At 38.1% G+C, this 18,855-nt stretch overlaps 1 protein-coding gene across 1 annotated transcript; it reads right to left on the reverse strand.

Moving 5' to 3' along the window:
• Positions 1-1,040: 1,040 nt before the first annotated feature.
• LOC142355101 (uncharacterized) lies at positions 1,041-18,039 on the reverse strand. The gene is made up of 2 exons (XM_075407376.1): positions 17,757-18,039; positions 1,041-1,553 (listed from the first exon to the last, which is right to left on the reverse strand). Exons 1-2 carry the CDS (start codon positions 17,772-17,774, stop codon positions 1,095-1,097), a joined length of 477 nt encoding a protein of 158 aa, XP_075263491.1. The 5' UTR covers positions 17,775-18,039; the 3' UTR covers positions 1,041-1,094.
• Positions 18,040-18,855: the final 816 nt, after the last annotated feature.

The raw sequence follows: 18,855 nt of genomic DNA on the forward strand, positions 1-18,855 counted from the left end.
AAGCTGCAGTTATTGAACAAGTTTTGATATTGCCATAAGAAAACAAGAAATCAACTGTATATATATATATATATATATATATATATATATATATATATATATATATATATATATACATATATATATATATATATATATATATATATATATATATATACCCTTGGATTCTCTTGGTCATATCAAAACTTCTCCAATAATTGCAGTTTAAAATCGTTTTTGTTGGGGACATTCATTATAATAAAACTGAAGTATTTATCTCATTGATAAAGCTAGGTGGACAAATTTAATGTTTGTTTTCTTAAATTCTTTAAAAAGGAAGTACCAGACTTGTTGAATATTGATGGATTTTTCTGTTCATTGGTTCAGACTCATCAAATTTTGAATAAACATCGACATAAGTTGTTTTCTCATGTTTTCTTTGCTTTGTGTCTGAACGATCCAGCGGTTTTTTTACGCTTAGAAACAAAAGGTTTCGGTCCAGGGAACCCTAGTCAATGAAAAACTGGCAATTTTTTAATTTAAAAAATCGGCATTTGGCATTTAACGAAACAAAAGTTTATCACAAGGAATGAACAATGCAAAAAAATTAATTGATTTATCCTTGCTGATTTATGCTCGCTGTTCTTCTGCATGTAGTTAAAAATTTTTTGTCCAACTCGTTTAAATTAGAAGCAAAAATTTCGAAACGATTCTTTGTCGGTTCTCATCTTTTTTAATACTTACTCAATTAACTCTTTCATAGAAATTCACAGATTTTTGATGCTCTTAGTACATTCGTACATGAATTCTTAATTAAGCTTGGTTCAGGAAAAAGGCTACTCAATTGATTGTTTTCAAAACCACGTGCATAATTTAAATACTTTCCGGATCTATTCTGTTTTGAACACCCCCACCCCCCCCCCCCCCCCAGCTTAGTTGGTTTATATCTTTTACGCCCCCCCCCCCAGGTGCACGTGCTATATTTTTACATAGTAACGAGCTTTATATCAACATTTAATTTGTAACTGGAGGGCGCAAAAAATACTGGGGGGGGGGCGAAACAGAATAGATGCTACTTTCCTGTAAAACTGCAAATATCTAGTTAGGTATCTTTTTCATCCTAGTTCCATTCTTAGTTTAAGCCTTAAGCCGATTAAGTTGCGCTCGGCACATTTTAATGGTGGTACCTTTTCCCCGTCCAAGAATTTGACAATGTTGGGATGAAATAACTCCTTAAGAGCATCCAGCTCACGCGTTGCTCTTTCGTAATTCCGGAGGTCCTGTTCGATATGATCGATAGGTGGAACCCTCTTAGCCCTTGTTGCCGGGACGAACGCATTCATAGACACAGACACTGACCCTGGTAACACAGACACAGATACAGACATAGGTGGCACAGCTGTCTCTAGAAAAAGCCTCGCTAGCACAGAGTCCAAGTCTGCGTTCTCGAATGTTTGAATTTTGATGGCCACCAGAGTTCCAGTTGAAAGATCTCTGCCCTCGTAGACATTTCCGAAGCCCCCGCCGCCTAGAAATTTGCTCTCGTCGAATGCATAGCGACCGTTACAGATTTTCTAAAATCAAACGTAGTTAGTTAATATCCACTCATCCCGTGAAAGATCAATTTCTCCATCATTTTGTCCCAAATTGCAACTTTTATTTCCTTATTTTTTATTGACTGAAAGACTGAAGGAACATAAAAATTCTCTCCACCATATTCCAAGGCAAGCAATTGGGGTCAATTTTTTGGTCTATTTGAATTCTTTGCCGTCGTTTATGCCTGTCAAAATTTTTGCCACCCATTTTTGTTCACATTTATTATGCCGTTCAATTTTTTATTCCAAATTGAAGTCATTTTTTTCTAATTATATCGGATTCTTTTTTTCATATTCGTTACCCAGGTTGAGGTCGCGCTCGAAATCGCCTCTGCTCAGACCGTCCCAGACAAGTGGGACCTCTGATCAGACCAACCCAGACCGAAGTGACCTCTGATTAGACGAGTATGCGCTCATTGTGCGCTCGAAGTGCGCTCGAAGCCACCTCTGATCAGACGAGTTCCAGACCGAAGTGACCCCTGATCAGACAAGTTCCAGACCATTGTCCAGACGAGTTCCAGACCATTGGCCAGACTAAAGTGCGCTCGAAATTTTGTCCCAGACAAAAGTGCGCTCGAAGTTGCCTCTGTTTAGACTGAAGTGCGTTCGAAATAGTCTGATCAGAGAAAGATTTTGAACATGAACAGATGTCTCAATGTCGTTATAATATATTCATTTCATCTATCATTTTATCAATCTTTTATTCAACTAACAAAAAACCAATCCTGAAGGTATTGCCAATTAAAATAAATCGAAAACAAGAATGATAAAAAAATCAGTTTCTGACAAGCCCCTCTCTGATGTGCGGTAACATAAACTAATGCAATATATTAATAAGAAAACCTAGGGCAAAAAAATGTAGATATTTTTTGAGTTCTTTCTGAAAAACGAGACAATTGAAATATTAACAATAAAAGCTTTCAGGCAAAAGAAAAGATTCTTTCTTAAATGGTCACTTTGACACCACGAAAATGTCAATATGATAACTAAAAAAATATATTACCTGAACAGGGATTTTTCAAACAAAATACTTATATAGTCTATTTCAAAGGGCTTTTCAATGATATGACACATGATTTTATCGGAAAAGTGAAAAAAACCGAAAAAGTGAACAAAAACGCCAGAATGATCACAAAATTTTGGAGCTGGATAACTCCCTGTAAAAACTGACTTTCGAAAAAATCTTTTTAATTCTATAATCTACGCTGGACGGGCTTTTTAATGATACCACTCATAAGTTTCTACGATGAATATATCGATCGGCGAAAAATCACGGAGCAAAAAAAACCCATTTGAGTATTTAGTTCCTCCCCCCCATATGATGGGGTCGGAACAATGAATCCCGGGTCAAGGTCTCACCGGTAAAAAATGTTAAAGTATGTAAGATTTGCGGTGCATTTGATTAAGAAGTGTAGGATTTGCGCTCAATGTGATAAATGCGGAGAAAAAAACTTTTAAGCAGTGCAAATATTTTTTCAACGCTTATGCGATGAAAAAAATTGTTTTTCCGCTAAAAATTGCAAATCGTATAAAAATTCACCACTCAATTCAACGCTAATCTTATAAAATTTCACTGCTATCAGTGCATTCAATGCTAAAAGATGCGGGCGAAGTTTTTTCCACAGCTTTTCACCGCTAATCTTATATTTTTTTGACCAAGCCTTCGAACCGGGATATCAGAATTTATTATAATTAATGCTCAACTATTAGATTCCGCTGAAACTAAATTACCAATTTTCTGATCTGAAATTTGAAGCAACTGTACCGCTTTACATAACAAATACGTACATTCGATGTTCCTCTTAACAGACTTGCCGTTGTTAGACATTTAAACAATTCTTTGCAGACAGAGTACGCATTGAGAATGCAAAGGTAAATATTACTTACTCTTCAAGTTGAAAAGACTGTCAATTTAGTCCGAATCTTGGAATCGAAATTTCGAGACGAAATATGTCGAAAAATGTCGGCTACATTATAATGTTTTCAACTAACATAGATGAAAATTTTTTACAGCTTTCTTTGAAGCAGGATTTATTCAAAGAGTGTATGACTATATATTGCTTTTCAAAGCGTTGTACTAGTTCCAATAGACATCTGCAACCAGAGACTGCAAATATGTAGATTTTAGGATATAGTGCTCGTACAAAGTGTCTCTCTGTTAGAATTTATATACAATGAAATGCAAAACAAAATTTGGAGAGGGTTAAAAATACCGTATGACATCAGCAACTTTCTTAAAACTAACATGAATTTTCCGCAAAGTTTGTTTTGGGGATATCCCATTATAGCCCCCACGAAATTATAATCCCCATTATGGTATAAGTACAATTGAGGTGGGTGGTAGTGGGGGGGGGATTATATGAACACTAGGCTGGGGGACTAAAATGGGAAAGAACCGTTCCTTTGTTTAGACAGATGCAGTGTTCAACCAACTTCAATTGCATTTGGCCCTGCTAAGTTTGAATTCAAGCTATAACATATCCAGTACTGCATGTTATGAAATTGAGTTTTATGACATTCGACAGCATTCTTTTTGCTTATCGTCTGGGCATATTTTTCTAAATTTCGATGTCACTAATTACTCTGTTATAACTTAAAAACGATTAGGGAAAATTGGTCAGTTCCAACAAAAAACGTAATTGCTGTATATGTAAGAAATTATCTTAAAGTTCCAATTCACTTCTTATATTGAGCACAATTATTGAACTATACAGTATCCCGTTGTCTGTATTGATTTGCAGAGTCCATGATGTATGAGATTTGATAGAAAACTAAAACGTTCTTGTATGCCCAGGTTGAGGTCGCGCTTGAAATCGCCTCTGATCAGACCGTCCCAGACCGAAGTGACCTCTGATTAGACGAGTATGCGCTCATTGTGCGCTCGAAGTGCGCTCGAAACCACCTCTGATCAGACGATTTCCAGACCGAAGAGACCCCTGATCAGACAAGTTCCAGACCATTGTACAGACGAGTTCCAGACCATTGTCCAGACTAAAGTGCGCTCGAAATTTTGTCCCAGACAAAAGTGCGCTCGAAGTTGCCTCTGTTTAGACTAAAGTGCGTTGGAAATAGTCTGATCAGAGAAAGATTTTGAACATGAACAGATCTCTCAATTTCGTTATAATATATTCATTTCATCTATCATTTGATCAATCTTTTATTCAACTAACAAAAAACCAATCCTGAAGGTATTGCCAATTAAATTAAATCGAAAACAAGAATGATAAAAAAATCAATCAGTATGCCATTTATTTATGCTTTTAACTGAATAAATGAACTTAGACCACTCATAAGTTTCTACGATGAATATATCGATCGGCGAAAATTCACGGAGCAAAAAAAAACCCAATTGAGTATATAGTTCCTCCCCCCCATATGATGGGGTTGCAAAAATGAATCCCGGGTCAAGGTCTCACCGGTAAAAAATGTTAAAGTATGTAAGATTTGCGGTGCATTTGATTAAGAAGTGTAGGATTTGCGCTCAATGTGATAAATGCGGAGAAAAAAACTTTTAAGCAGTGCAAATATTTTTTCAACGCTTATGCGATGAAAAAAATTGTTTTTCCGCTAAAAATTGCAAATCGTATAAATATTCACCACTCAATTCAACGCTAATCTTACAAAATTTCACTGCTATCAATGCATTCAATGCTAAAAGATGCGGGCGCTTTGCGGTGAAAAAAGTTTTTTTCACAGCTTTTCACCGCTAATCTTATATTTTTTTGACCAAGCCTTCGAACCGGGGTATCAGAATTTTTTATAAATAATGCTCAACTATTAGATTCCGCTGAAACTAAATTACCGATTTTCTGATCTAAAATTGAAGCAACTGTACCGCTTTACATAACAAATACGTACATTCGATGTTCCTCTCAGCAGACTTGCCGTTTCTAGACTGTTAAACAATTCTTTGCAGACAGAGTACGCATTGAGAATGCAAAGGTAATTATTACTTACTCTTCAAGTTGAAAAGACTGTCAATTTAGTCCGAATTTTGGAATCGAAATTTCGAGACGAAATATGTCGAAAAATGTCGGCTACATTATAATGTTTACAACTAACATAGATGAAATTTTTTTACAGCTTTCTTTGAAGCAGGATTTATTCAAAGAGTGTATGACTATATATTGCTTTTCATAGCGTTATACTAGTTCCAATAGGCATCTGCAACGAGATACGTGCAAAAACGTAGATTTTAGGATATAGTGCTCGTACAAAGTGTCTCTCTGTTAGAATTTATATACAATGAAATACAAAACAAAATTTGGAGAGGGTTAAAAATACCGTATGACATCAGCAACTTTCTTAAAACTAACATGAATTTTCCGCAAAGTTTGTTTTGGGTATATCCCATTATAGCCCCCACGAAATTATAATCCCCATTATGGTATAAGTACAATAGAGGTGGGTGGTGGTGGTGGGGGGGGGGATTATTTGAACACTAGGCTGGTGGACTAAAATGGGAAAAAACCGTTCCTTTGTTTAGACAGATGCAGTGTTCAACCAACTTCAATTGCATTTGGCCCTGCTAAGTTTGAATTCAAGCTATAACATATCCAGTACTGCATGTCATGAAATTGAGTTTTCATGACATTCGACAGCATTCTTTTTCCTTATCGTCTGGGTATATTTTTCTAAATTTCAATGTCACTAATTACTCTGTTATAACTTAAAAACGATTAGGGAAAATTGGTCAGTTCCAACAAAAAACGTAATTGCTGTATATATAAAAAATTATCTTAAAGTTCCAATTCTCTTCATATATTGAGCACAATCATTGAACTATACAGTATCCCGTTGTCTGTATTGATTTGCAGAGTCCATGATGTATGAGATTTGATAGAAAATGGTCTAAAACGTTCTTGTATGCCCAGGTTGAGGTCGCCCTCGAAATTACCTCTGATCAGACCGTCCCAGACCGCAGTGACCTCTGATCAGACGAGTATGCGCTCGAAGATCATTGTGCGCTCGAAGTGCGCTCGAAGCCACCTCTGATCAGACGAGTTCCAGACCGAAGTGACCCCTGATCAGACAAGTTCCAGACCATTGTCCAGACGAGTTCCAGACCATTGGCCAGACTAAAGTGCGCTCGAAGTTGCCTCTGTTTAGACTAAAGTGCGTTCGAAATAGTCTGATCAGAGTAAGATTTTGAACATAAACAGATGTCTCAATGTCGTTATAATAAATTCATTTCATCTATCATTTTATCAATCTTTTATTCAACTAACAAAAAACCAATCCTGAAGGTATTGCCAATTAAAATAAATCGAAAACAAGAATGATAAAAAAATCAATCAGTATGCCATTTAATTATGCTTTTAACTGAATAAATGAACTTAGACAGCTTTGCATAAAAACGTCTTGATCTACTTTTATTCAAAATTTGCTCTTGAAGGGACCGGCAGTTGTTATCAGCTGGACCCTTGGTTCTGATCAAACCAATCAGATTTTCAGATGAAGTTCTGATCAGAATGCTGTTTCATTGTCGAGACAACAAAAGTCAGCAAGAATACAAAAAAAACTCGAAAAAAATTCGCTCGAACTGGTCTCTGGTCAGACTAGTGTGCGCTCGAATCGGCCTCTGATCAGAATAGTGTGCATTTGGAACTGCCTCTGATCAGACCCTCCCAGACCAAAGTGACCTCTGATCAGACCGTCCCAGAACAAAATGCCCTCTGATCAGGCAAGTTCCAGACCATTGTCCAGACAAAAGACAAGACGAAGCCTTTTCCAGACCATGTAATTCGAGCGCACCGGGAACATGTGTGCGCTCGAAACTCGTCTGATCAGGGGTCATTTCGGTCTGGCCACCTCGACCTGGGTACTAAAACGTTGCTTTCAAAATTTTTCAAGCAATTAGACAATTTGGTCCACTACAGACCCTTAACATTTGTTCCGGGTTGGAAAGCAATTGTTATCACACGTGATGACGTACACATCTACTGAGGTTGAACTCTTGATAAGGTCTTTACCGGGCCAAGGTTTCACCCTTAATCTTCCCTATTTAGAGGGAAGTGAGGGGGTCACAGGTTGAGGTCCCAGACCAAAAATCGATATGTCCAGACCGAAATGAACGCACAAGGTGGCGTCGTGCGTTAAAAATTACACGGTCTGGAAAAAATGAATCGCACGATGGGAGGGTCCGGACATAGACACTTTGCGTCTGGGACGGTCTGGACATATCGACTTTCGGTCTGGCACCTCAACCTGGGGTGTACTTTCATTTCCACTCTTATTTATAGGGAAAAGAATGTAAGAGTGTACTTTAAAAAAATTACACTCTTTTTACACTCTTCTTTCCGCTTTTTTTACACTCTTTTCAAAGAGTAAATTTATGGTGGAGTGATAAACAAAATATGCTAAAATCATTGATTGAGATGGTTAATTTTGAGCGATTTTTGTCAACTACTTAAAATGGCCCTAAAAACAAACCAGTAATCCTTCAGTTATAACCTTTACAAGAACAATTTCTTTTCTTTTCCAACGCTTTTCTCTATTTTAAACAACAAAAGACATCATTTTTTAACGTGGATGGATAGATTTTTAACATTGTTTTCTGAAATATAGTAACTTCCTTTTCTATGTTCATTGTTTCTTGAGATATTGAACTATAGGAGTAGGGTGCATTTGCTGGCCAAACAGTAAGGAAAATTGAAGAGCAAGTTTCTCGACGAAAAATTACTTTTTCAAATTATCTTTACGTTCCTGCTTTGCATATATAGTTTTTTTGTTTGTATGAAGCTTTGAACTTGCGTTTTCAGATATGATGAAGTATTCAGGCCATAAAAACAGTTTTAATAAGTCTAGGGAGTTTGATCAACCTCAGATTCGAAAAGAGTTGAAATATGAAAAAAATGACCGCAGAGTTCTGAAAAATGGCATGCGAGTTCAAAACAGAGCACCAACTCAACTCCAAAACATTGCAACGTTTCACAATGTGAAAAACTAGAAATAGTACACTGAAAATTGATCTTCAAGTGAGAGTACTATTTTTTGAACAATTTTTTAGTCTGAGAAGTCTGATATTTTCAAGACTATTTTTTTGGACAAATCTGATATTTTAAAAATTCGTTGCAGATTTTTTACACAAGCAAACTTTTTGATAGCACAAAAGTGAGAGGTGATTAGGAGGCAAGCTGGAGATGCGTAGAAAAGGTATGAAAACCATGTTTCGCTGAAGTAAAAAAAACAATTCAAATTAAATTGAACTTTTTTTTCAGATTTGGATTGAAGTGGATTTTTTTTGGATTAAAGTGGTGTTGAAAAAACATGTTTCAGGAAGCCAAGATAAATTATTTTAAACGTCTTTTGTAGAGAACAATTTTAGGCCAAAAAAATTGTTCAAAAACAATATTTAATGATTAAAAACAAGAGAAACTTTTTTTATCTGTTGTCAACAAATCGTTGATTTTGACAGTTTCTTATTTCAAAAAAAGCGTTTTTGGAAAGAATTTTTAGTGTTCAACAAGTGGTGAAAGTGACAATGGGATCAGCAATCAATGTACCAACAACTTTTGACATTCAAGATGTTTCTTGTTTGAAAACTCAAAATGGGTATTGGTACCAATTTTGAAGTCAAATCAGCCAGTGTTACAAAAATGTCTACAAAAAAGACAACTTTTTGATCAAAGGGTGTTCTTAACAAAACAATGAGAGTTCTATTTGTTCCCTGGGAGGAAGAGAGGATATTAAACGGAACAAAACACCGCTTATGACGCAAAAACACAGCTACAATCGAAATTTGAGATCAGTTGAACAAAAATAAAAAAAATACTTAAAAACTTTACCAGCGAAAACAAACTGTCTCAGTAGAATAAACTGAATAACTTCTAAGTGTCTTGGCATGTGTTTTGCTGATTTCATGGAAAAGTATTTGAAGGCACGTTTTACTGCTAATTATTTTTTCAAAAACGGGTTACTTGATCCCGATGTCCAGTTAGACAAGTGTTTTTCAGAACTGGTTTGTTTTTTTTATAAAACACCTGAATATTAGCCAAACGTAAATGGAATTAAAAACAAAAAAAGTTTAAAACTTAATGCCTAAGAAAACAATTTTACGACAGGAAAACTAAAAAATCTGACTTATTTTTGGCTTTTTGACCAACAGTATGCTTTTATGATTTTTCAGGGCACCGGCAAATTAATTTTGGCTAAAATATCCAAAAATTGCCAAAAAACTGCTCAGTTGTCAAAACATCAACTACAAAGTTTCACTGGTTTTTGAATGTATTTAACCGTGTTTTTTTAACACTCAACCCTAATAAGTTTTTTAAGTTTTTAAAAGGAGGAATTTGCTTCAATAACATGCTCTTAGAATAATTCGCACAAACTTATTCAATTTTAAAATAATTTGTTGTAAAGTTGAATATGAGTTTGGATGAGGTTTTTGAAGTCAGAGAAGATACCTGGCAAAGATTGATTACAAAGAGACAGTTTTCATTCACTAAAAACTGTTTGTTTGTTTGTAGGAGAAAGTGTATTTGTTAACGAACACATCAAAACTTTTAATTATTGGAATAAATCAAGTTTTTCAACATATGAACCAGACAGATAACTTTTGAGGAAATCACTCGAAATTTTTTCATATTGAAATTGATAATTTCTTCTGGTCTCAGTCAGAAACTATAAAAAAAACCTTCATGTTCTTGCGAGTGTTTTGGGCATTTTTATCGATAAAGTAGTTAAAGGCAAATATTATTGGTAATCGTTTTTTATGATGGGTAAGGCGTACAAGAATTTCGAAAAATTATCTACCTAATGAAGACTGAACTACAATCGTAGTTTTTTTTGGTCCTGAATTGTCTCTTGTAGAAAACCAAACAATCCAGTGATTTTTCCGCGTAAAGAAACAAGAATCTTTGGACTCCGTAATCATTGAAAAATTTGCAAAACGCAAAAAAATTAACATTAAACAAAACAAAATATAATCACAAAGAATGCATAATAGAAGAAAGGTAATTGATTTCTGCCTGCCGAAAAAAGTATTGAAACTTGGAAACTCATTCTTTGTCGGTTCTCATCATTTCAAACATTTTTTATGTATGGAAAGTTGGCTAAAATATTAGAGCATGCAACACATATGAACAGAGCAAAAAGGAGAAAATAATCTTCTATTATCTTTCAAGACTTTTCACTATTTTCAAGTTAGGCTAAGGTTACTACTACTACTACTACTACTACTACTACTACTACTACTACTACTACTACTACTACTACTACTACTACTACTACTACTACTACTACTACTACTACTACTACTACTACTACTACTACTGTTTCAACACTTTAATTCCAAATATGAAATAAAGGCACGGTTGGCAACAAATACAAACAAAACAAGAAGAGTTATTTGTTTGGTTATTCTGTGAAGTGCTGTACGACGAAATTGTTGAAGGCATTCTTTGACCCGGTTGCTGCTTTCTCCTGCAATCTGGTGAACGATACTTTGTTTCGTACACAGTCTCCTTCGATTTGACTCATCCACGTTTTCCGTTGCCCCCCAGGAGCGCGTCTAGCATGGACGTATTGATCGGGCGGGTCCCAATCGAAGGCACTGCGGGCTAATCTTCCTGGTTCCATTCTCTGGATGTGTCCGTACCATTTTATCCGTTTGAGCATGGTCATCGTGGATAGTTGGGGCATTCGTGATCTTGACATAATTTCTTCGTTCGTTGCTTTCTCCAGATATGACACACGTAGAATTCTCCGAAGACAACCACAGTGGAAACTCTCAAGTTTTCTCTCCATTAATTTCGAAAGAGTCCAAGTCTCTGAGCTGTACAGCACGGCTGATAAAACGAGTGCTTTGTACAAATTGCACTTGAGGTGCACGCTGAGCTGCTTGCTCTTCCAGAGATTTTGGAAGTTAGCAAACCGTTGTCTACCTTCTGCAAGTTTGCAATTGACTTCCTGCAGGTCTCCATGCTTGAGGCTGACATATGATCCGAGATACTTGAACGCTTCTATGTTTTCAAACCCGTTTCCGAGAACATCTTGTACTTTGCAGGAAAACACGCGTGTGGCAACTGCTTTAGGTTTGCCACAGTATCTCGATTGGTGAACTTTTCGGCCATTGACTGTTTTGAACTTTCTTTCACACTTGTCACAGGTAAGGCTCGCCTCTAGTTGCTCGAACTTTGACTTGTCGACGACATTCTTTGACAAACCGGCTTTGCAGAATCTTGTTTGGTGCACTTTGCGTCCGGTAACTGTACTGAATTGCCGCTGACAATTCTGACGTCTTAAAGACTCTTGGTCAGCCACCACTGACCGACTCTCATTTTCTAGCGACTCTGAATCTGCTACCGCAGATTGTTGTTGTGAAGCTACCAACGCTGGCTTAGCCACCGCTAAGCTTTTCAATCTTAGCTTCCGGCCATCTTGTGTTTCGAACCAGCCCGCTTTCTTTTTCGTTCCCAGCAGCACCTCCGTGCTGATGGTAAGTCGTGACTGGCTAGATGTCTCTGCCACGAGTTCTAGTTTGCCTTTATGTGTTCCAGTGAGTATCTCCACGTTCTGTTGGATACTAGGCACTGCAACAACATTTGGGCTGTTGCATTTTACGCCCATATTCTTTGTTTTGGCCACATTAATCTTCAGACCAGCGGCTTCCGCAAGGGCCTCGATTCGATGTAGGTTTTCTTGCACCTCACTGTCTGAGACCCCCACGAGAGCAACATCATCAGCAAAATCTAAGTCAGCCACCAATCTCCCAATGTCTAATCCTCCATGCAACGAGTTAGCCAAAATGTAGTTGATAACAAGGCCGAATAGGATTGGGGACCACACATCACCCTGCCTAACGCCCGTTCTGACATCAAATAAGCGTCTTTTCTCACCTTCGGCTTTGACTCGACATTTGAATCCATCATAGCTGTTTCTTATGATGTTTATCACTTTTTGCGGAAGACCATAGTGTTTCATTATCTGGTACATCTGCTCACGATCGACAGAATCGAATGCCGCTCGAAAGTCTATGAAACAAAAGCTAATATCCAATTGAAACGCCATTGATTTCTCTATTATTTGACGCAGGGCAAAGAGTTGATCGGCGCATCCTCTGCTTTTTCTGAAGCCGCACTGCTCTTCCCTTAAGACGCGATCCACTGAATCTTTGCATCGATTGAGAATAACGGAAGCGAACACTTTGCCTGGTACTGACAATAGAGAGATCCCTCGGTGGTTCGAACACTCTGACCTCTTTCCTTTACTCTTGTATAATGGGACAATTTCTGCTACCTTCCAGTCATCGGGCAGAACTTCCGTCGACCAACACTTATCTATGATGTCCCAGAGCCACTTGACAATACCCTTGTGTGCTTTCAACATCTCACAGGAAATGTTATCGGGTCCACTTACCTTGCCATTCTTTAACCTGCGGACAGCTTCAAGCACTTCTTCAAATCAAATTGGGCTCAGGTCAATCGACAAGCTTTCAGCTGCTTCTTCGGGATCCAATCTCGTACTGCAACTGGATGTTGGGGGATTCAGGAGTTGACTAAAATGTTCCGTCCAGCGTTCAAGTCGTTCCTCTTTCGTCCGTAAGTTGACGCCAGTGCTTGAAACTAATTTGGTCAACTGGGGACTCCAGTTTCGGCAAATCTGCTGTGATGCCCCAAAAACCTCCCTCAAGTTGCCTCTGTCTGCAAAGCTCTGCACTTCTTGGCCTTTGCGTTCAAGCCATGCCCGTTTGTCTGCACGTAGAGCTTTTCTGACTTCCTTAGAGCAGTTTGTGAACTCTAACAACGCCACCGCGCTGCTGTGTTTCTTCAACTGTAGATCAGCTCGTTTCCGGATAAGTTCCAGAGAATCTGGAGAAATCCAAGGTTTGTTCACTCGCTTGTCCGGAAGGAGGCATTTCACTGCTGCTTGGTTCAGGGCTTTTCGAAAATTGTCCCAAGACTGCTCTGTTTTCTCGAAATCGCCGCTCTTATCAAGATGTAACTTGACCTCCTGCGTGAATAAGTCACGCGTTGTTTCATCTTGCAGCTTTGCAGAACTGATTCTGGGCGTGAAACATGGCTTTTTAGACAAAAGTTTCATAGATACTTCCGCAATGACCAGTTCATGATCGGTAATTGTGGTTTTCCCTCTTCTGGTCCTCACATTCGTCAGACATCCTCTGTATCTCTCTGCAAACAGAATGTGATCCAGCATCTTTTTGCGACAACTCGGATCGGGAGGGTTGTAGGTGTACCGATGCACTTGTCGATGCCGGAACCATGTACCACCTACGAGCAATTTGTGTGAAGTGCAATATGATAACAACTTTTCCGAGTTTTCATTTTCTTCACCCATTCCAAACGGGCCTCTGCAGCTCATGGTGTCATTCAACTGGTGTCCAGGCTCTGCATTGAGGTCACCGATGACACAAATACGCTCCCTATGTTTGAAGCTGGAAACTAGGTCTGAAAGTTGACTCCAAAACAAATCCTTCTCTTGGAGACTAGCTTCACTCGTAGGTGCGTAGCAGACAACAACAGCTAGATTGGCTCTACTCCGAGCCGCGAACTTGACGTAGCAAATACGTTCACTTAGAGCCACTTGTTCTACGATGCTGTTTATCAATGACTTCTTTACAGCAACGCCCACTCCTCCTTGTCTCGACTTTACACCAGACAACCACGAGTCAGACAGGTAGAGCTTGTGGTCTCCGAGATCAATTTCTTGCTCCTGCAATCTCGTCTCCTGCACTCCCAGAATATCCAACTTGTATTGCGCCAGATCCATTTTCAAAGCCTCTAAAGATCCGGCTTGGGTCAGTGTTCTGACGTTTAAAGTTGCAATTCTGAGTTGGTTCCTCGGGAGATTCTTAGCACCCCTTACCCGGGACTCGGGGCCATGGTTGAATGTACTCATTGCTTTGGTGTTTGAAGGCTGAGATACGACTAGTTGCGCCACAAACTAGAAGACCAGTGCCTCGTTAGCTCGACCATGTGAGCGGAGAGCCGCAGCACATGACCTACCCCCAGGGGACACCACGTGGAGGTGAGGTTGGATTTCGTCCCCCACTACTACTACTACTACTACTACTACTACTACTACTACTGTTTCAACACTTTAATTCCAAATATGAAATAAAGGCACGGTTGGCAACAAATACAAATACAAATACAAATACAAACAAAACAAGAAGAGTTATTTGTTTGGTTATTCTGTGAAGTGCTGTACGACGAAATTGTTGAAGGCATTCTTTGACCCTGTTGCTGCTTTCTCCTGCAATCTGGTGAACGATACTTTGTTTCGTACACAGTCTCCTTCGATTTGACTCATCCACGTTTTCCGTTGCCCCCCAGGAGCGCGTCTGGCATGGGCGTATTGATCGGGCGGGTCCCAATCGAAGGCACTGCGGGCTAATCTTCCTGGTTCCATTCTCTGGATGTGACCGTACCATTTTATCCGTTTGAGCATGATCATCGTGGATAGTTGGGGCATTCGCGATCTTGACATAATTTCATCGTTCGTTGCTTTCTCCAGATATGACACACGTAGAATTCTCCGAAGACAACCACAGTGGAAACTCTCAAGTTTTCTCTCCATTAATTTCGAAAGAGTCCAAGTCTCTGAGCTGTACAGCACGGCTGATAAAACGAGTGCTTTGTACAAATTGCACTTGAGGTGCACGCTGAGCTGCTTGCTCTTCCAGAGATTTTGGAAGTTAGCAAACCGTTGTCTACCTTCTGCAAGTTTGCAATTGACTTCCTGGAGGTCTCCATGCTTGAGGCTGACATATGATCCGAGATACTTGAACGCTTCTATGTTTTCAAACTCGTTTCCGATAACATCTTGTACTTTGCAGGAAAACACGCGTGTGGCAGCTGCTTTAGGTTTGCCACAGTATCTCGATTGGTGAACTTTTCGGCCATTGACTGTTTTGAACTTCCTTTCACACTTGTCACAGGTGAGGTTCGCCTCTAGTTGCTCGAACTTTGACTTGTCGACGACATTCTTTGACAAACCGGCTTTGCAGAATCTTGTTTGGTGCACTTTGCGTCCGGTAACTGTACTGAATTGCCGCTGACAGTTCTGACATCTTAAAGACTCTTGATCAGCCACCGCTGACCCACTCTCATTTTCTAGCGACTCTAAATCCGCTACTGCAGATTGTTGTTGTGAAGCTACCAACGCTGGCTTAGCCTCCGCTAAGCTTTTCAATCTGAGCTTCCGGCCATCTTGTGTTTCGAACCAGCCCGCTTTCTTTTTCGTTCCCAGCAGCACCTCCGTGCCGATGGTTAGTCGTGACTGGCTAGATGTCTCTGCCAGGAGTCCTAGTTTGCCTTTATGTGTTCCAGTGAGTATCTCCACGTTCTGTTGGATACTAGGCACTGCAACAACATTTGGGCTGTCGCATTTTACGCCCATATTCTTTGTTTTGGCCACATTAATCTTCAGACCAGCGGCTTCCGCTAGGGCCTCGATTCGATGTAGGTTTTCTTGCACCTCACTGTCTGAGACCCCCACGAGAGAAACATCATCAGCAAAATCTAAGTCAGCCACCAATCTCCCAATGTCTAATCCTCCATGCACCGAGTTAGCTAAAATGTAGTTGATGACAAGGCCGAATAGGATTGGGGACCACACATCACCCTGCCTAACGCCTGTTCTGACATCAAATAAGCGTCCCTTCTCACCTTCGGCTTTGACTCGACATTTGAATCCATCATAGCTGTTTCTTATGATGTTTATCACTTTTTGCGGCAGACCATAGTGTTTCATTATCTGGTACATCTGCTCACGATCGACAGAATCGAATGCCGCTCGAAAGTCTATGAAACAAAAGCTAATATCCAATTGAAACGCCATTGATTTCTCTATTATGGAAAACTACTACTACTACTACTACTACTACTACTACTACTACTACTACTACTACTACTACTACTACTACTACTACTACTACTACTACTACTACTACTACTACTACTACTACTACTACTACTACTACTACTACTACTACTACTACTACTACTACTACTACTACTACTACTACTACTACTACTACTACTACTACTACTACTACTACTACTACTACTACTACTACTACTACTACTACTACTACTACTACTACTACTACTACTACTACTACTACTACTACTACTACTACTACTACTACTACTACTACTACTACTACTACTACTACTACTACTACTACTACTACTACTACTACTACTACTACTACTACTACTACTACTACTACTACTACTACTACTACTACTACTACTACTACTACTACTACTACTACTACTACTACTACTACTACTACTACTACTACTACTACAACTACTACTACTACTACCACTACTACTACTACTACTACTACTACTACTACTACTACTACTACTACTACTACTACTACTACTACTACTACTACTACTACTACTACTACTACTACTACTACTACTACTACTACTACTACTACTACTACTACTACTACTACTACTACTACTCATACTACTACTACTATTACTTCTATTACTAAATTGGAATCCCTAAATTGTCAAGTAAGTATACTGGAAAACTGGAAATGTAGAAATTTTTTAGGAAATTTTATTTGAAAACCCGCGAATTTGACAGGTTTCCGGTATTTCTTTATTTTAACGGTGAAAAGCGGGATATTGAGATTCCCAGTAACCTTTCGTGAAATTTTAGTACTGTCAGGCGCGAGTTGTCCAAAAATCTGAGTCTTTTTTGACCCACAATTTTTCCCGAAGCGCAAAAATTTTACAAGATGCACAAGTTTACTGAGAATTGCGACAATTTTGTCGTATTCCGATATTCTATTTGGAATTATTATGTCTTTATTGGCCAAAAAATATTGTTTGTTTTTGGTTGCTGTTGTGGGCAAAAATTTTAGATATTTTTCTTTGCATATTAACAAAAATAAGGCATCAAACTCAAATATTTGCTCAGTTGTTGAGTTCTGAAACCTTGATTTTCCCCGTTTTTCTGTTTACGATCTTGAGATTTGCTCCAGGGAAAACTGTGGGGTGTCTCGTGTTTCCCGGTTTTCTGGTTATCTTGATGTTCCTGGAAATACCGATAGGAATTTAGAAGCTTCAGTTTTTCCAGTTAGATTTTGATCACAGTAGGTACTCTTAGAAAACCTGCGGACTTATTTTTTATTTAATCTGTTGTCAGGTTTTCTGTCTTATTTGATGTAATAAATCTTTGAAAAGTCCTCACCTTTACTGTTGTTGCCATTTTTCTCGTCACTGAAGAACAGAGTATGAACAAATAAAATCAGTTATTTTGCTTTTGAATAAGAACTGTTTTTTTGACCGTCTATATTATAAGTTTGATATAAGTCTATTGAATTATAAAGCGCGCCAAACTTGAAAAAGTTTCACTAACCGTGATTTAGTAAAATAACTGCCATAAAATTTGCAATTGGAACTTTTGTCACATTCTGTAAAACAAAAAAACTCGAATTTTTGAGAGAGATTAAATATTCACTCAGCACGCGGCAAATGAAAAATTATTTGAGCAAAATGTTCAGCTTGAATATTTACAAATTAAAATATGTATTATCTGGATGCGTAATAATACACAATGATAATATGTATCTATATTTTCATGAACCGGAAAAATCGGAGGTTAAAATTGAAAACAGTTTCGTATCAATTATGTATCAACGCAGCTAAAACAAATATATGTTAAACATACTTCACTTGATTCATAAATTAACTGATAGATTTTGATTTGATTTTTAATGCTCAAAACCACTATCTCTTGTCTGTGCTAAAAACTAGAAAACATTATACATTGACGTTTTGCGTTTACATAAACTTTAATGGCTTCGAACGTCAATTTCTTAGCTTACATTTGTTATTTTGTGTAATATGCATTACGAATATAAATACACAAAATAAATAGTGGACATAAGTACTAGAAAATGCCCATACGTAATAATGTTTGTTACTAAAAAGCACAAAAATTAGAGACATAAACTGTTGATTAAAAGTAAGTCGAAGTTGCCCATCGAGAAACTGGTTTGATTATAAAGTTTTATCGGTAAGCAGTAAAATTGACAAAAGCAAAACTAGAAATTTCCAATTTGTCTTTCTTCAACATGAATTGGCATCAGTGTTCGAGGAAATTTGATAATGTTATTTATTTTAGCAAATAATACCTTCTAAATTAGGAAAAAAGTGCTTTGAGAGTGCTAGAATTTCATTTTTGATTTATGAGAAACTGGTAAACTGAAATTAACAACGAAAAACTCTACTATGAAGCAAAGTGAATTGGTATTGATGTCTCGGTATTGACCATTGTTGAGGCACAA

Source organism: Convolutriloba macropyga, unplaced genomic scaffold (assembly GCF_964194025.1).
Source record: "Convolutriloba macropyga unplaced genomic scaffold, txConMacr16.3 SCAFFOLD_866, whole genome shotgun sequence".
Lineage (NCBI taxonomy): Eukaryota > Metazoa > Xenacoelomorpha > Acoela > Convolutidae > Convolutriloba > Convolutriloba macropyga.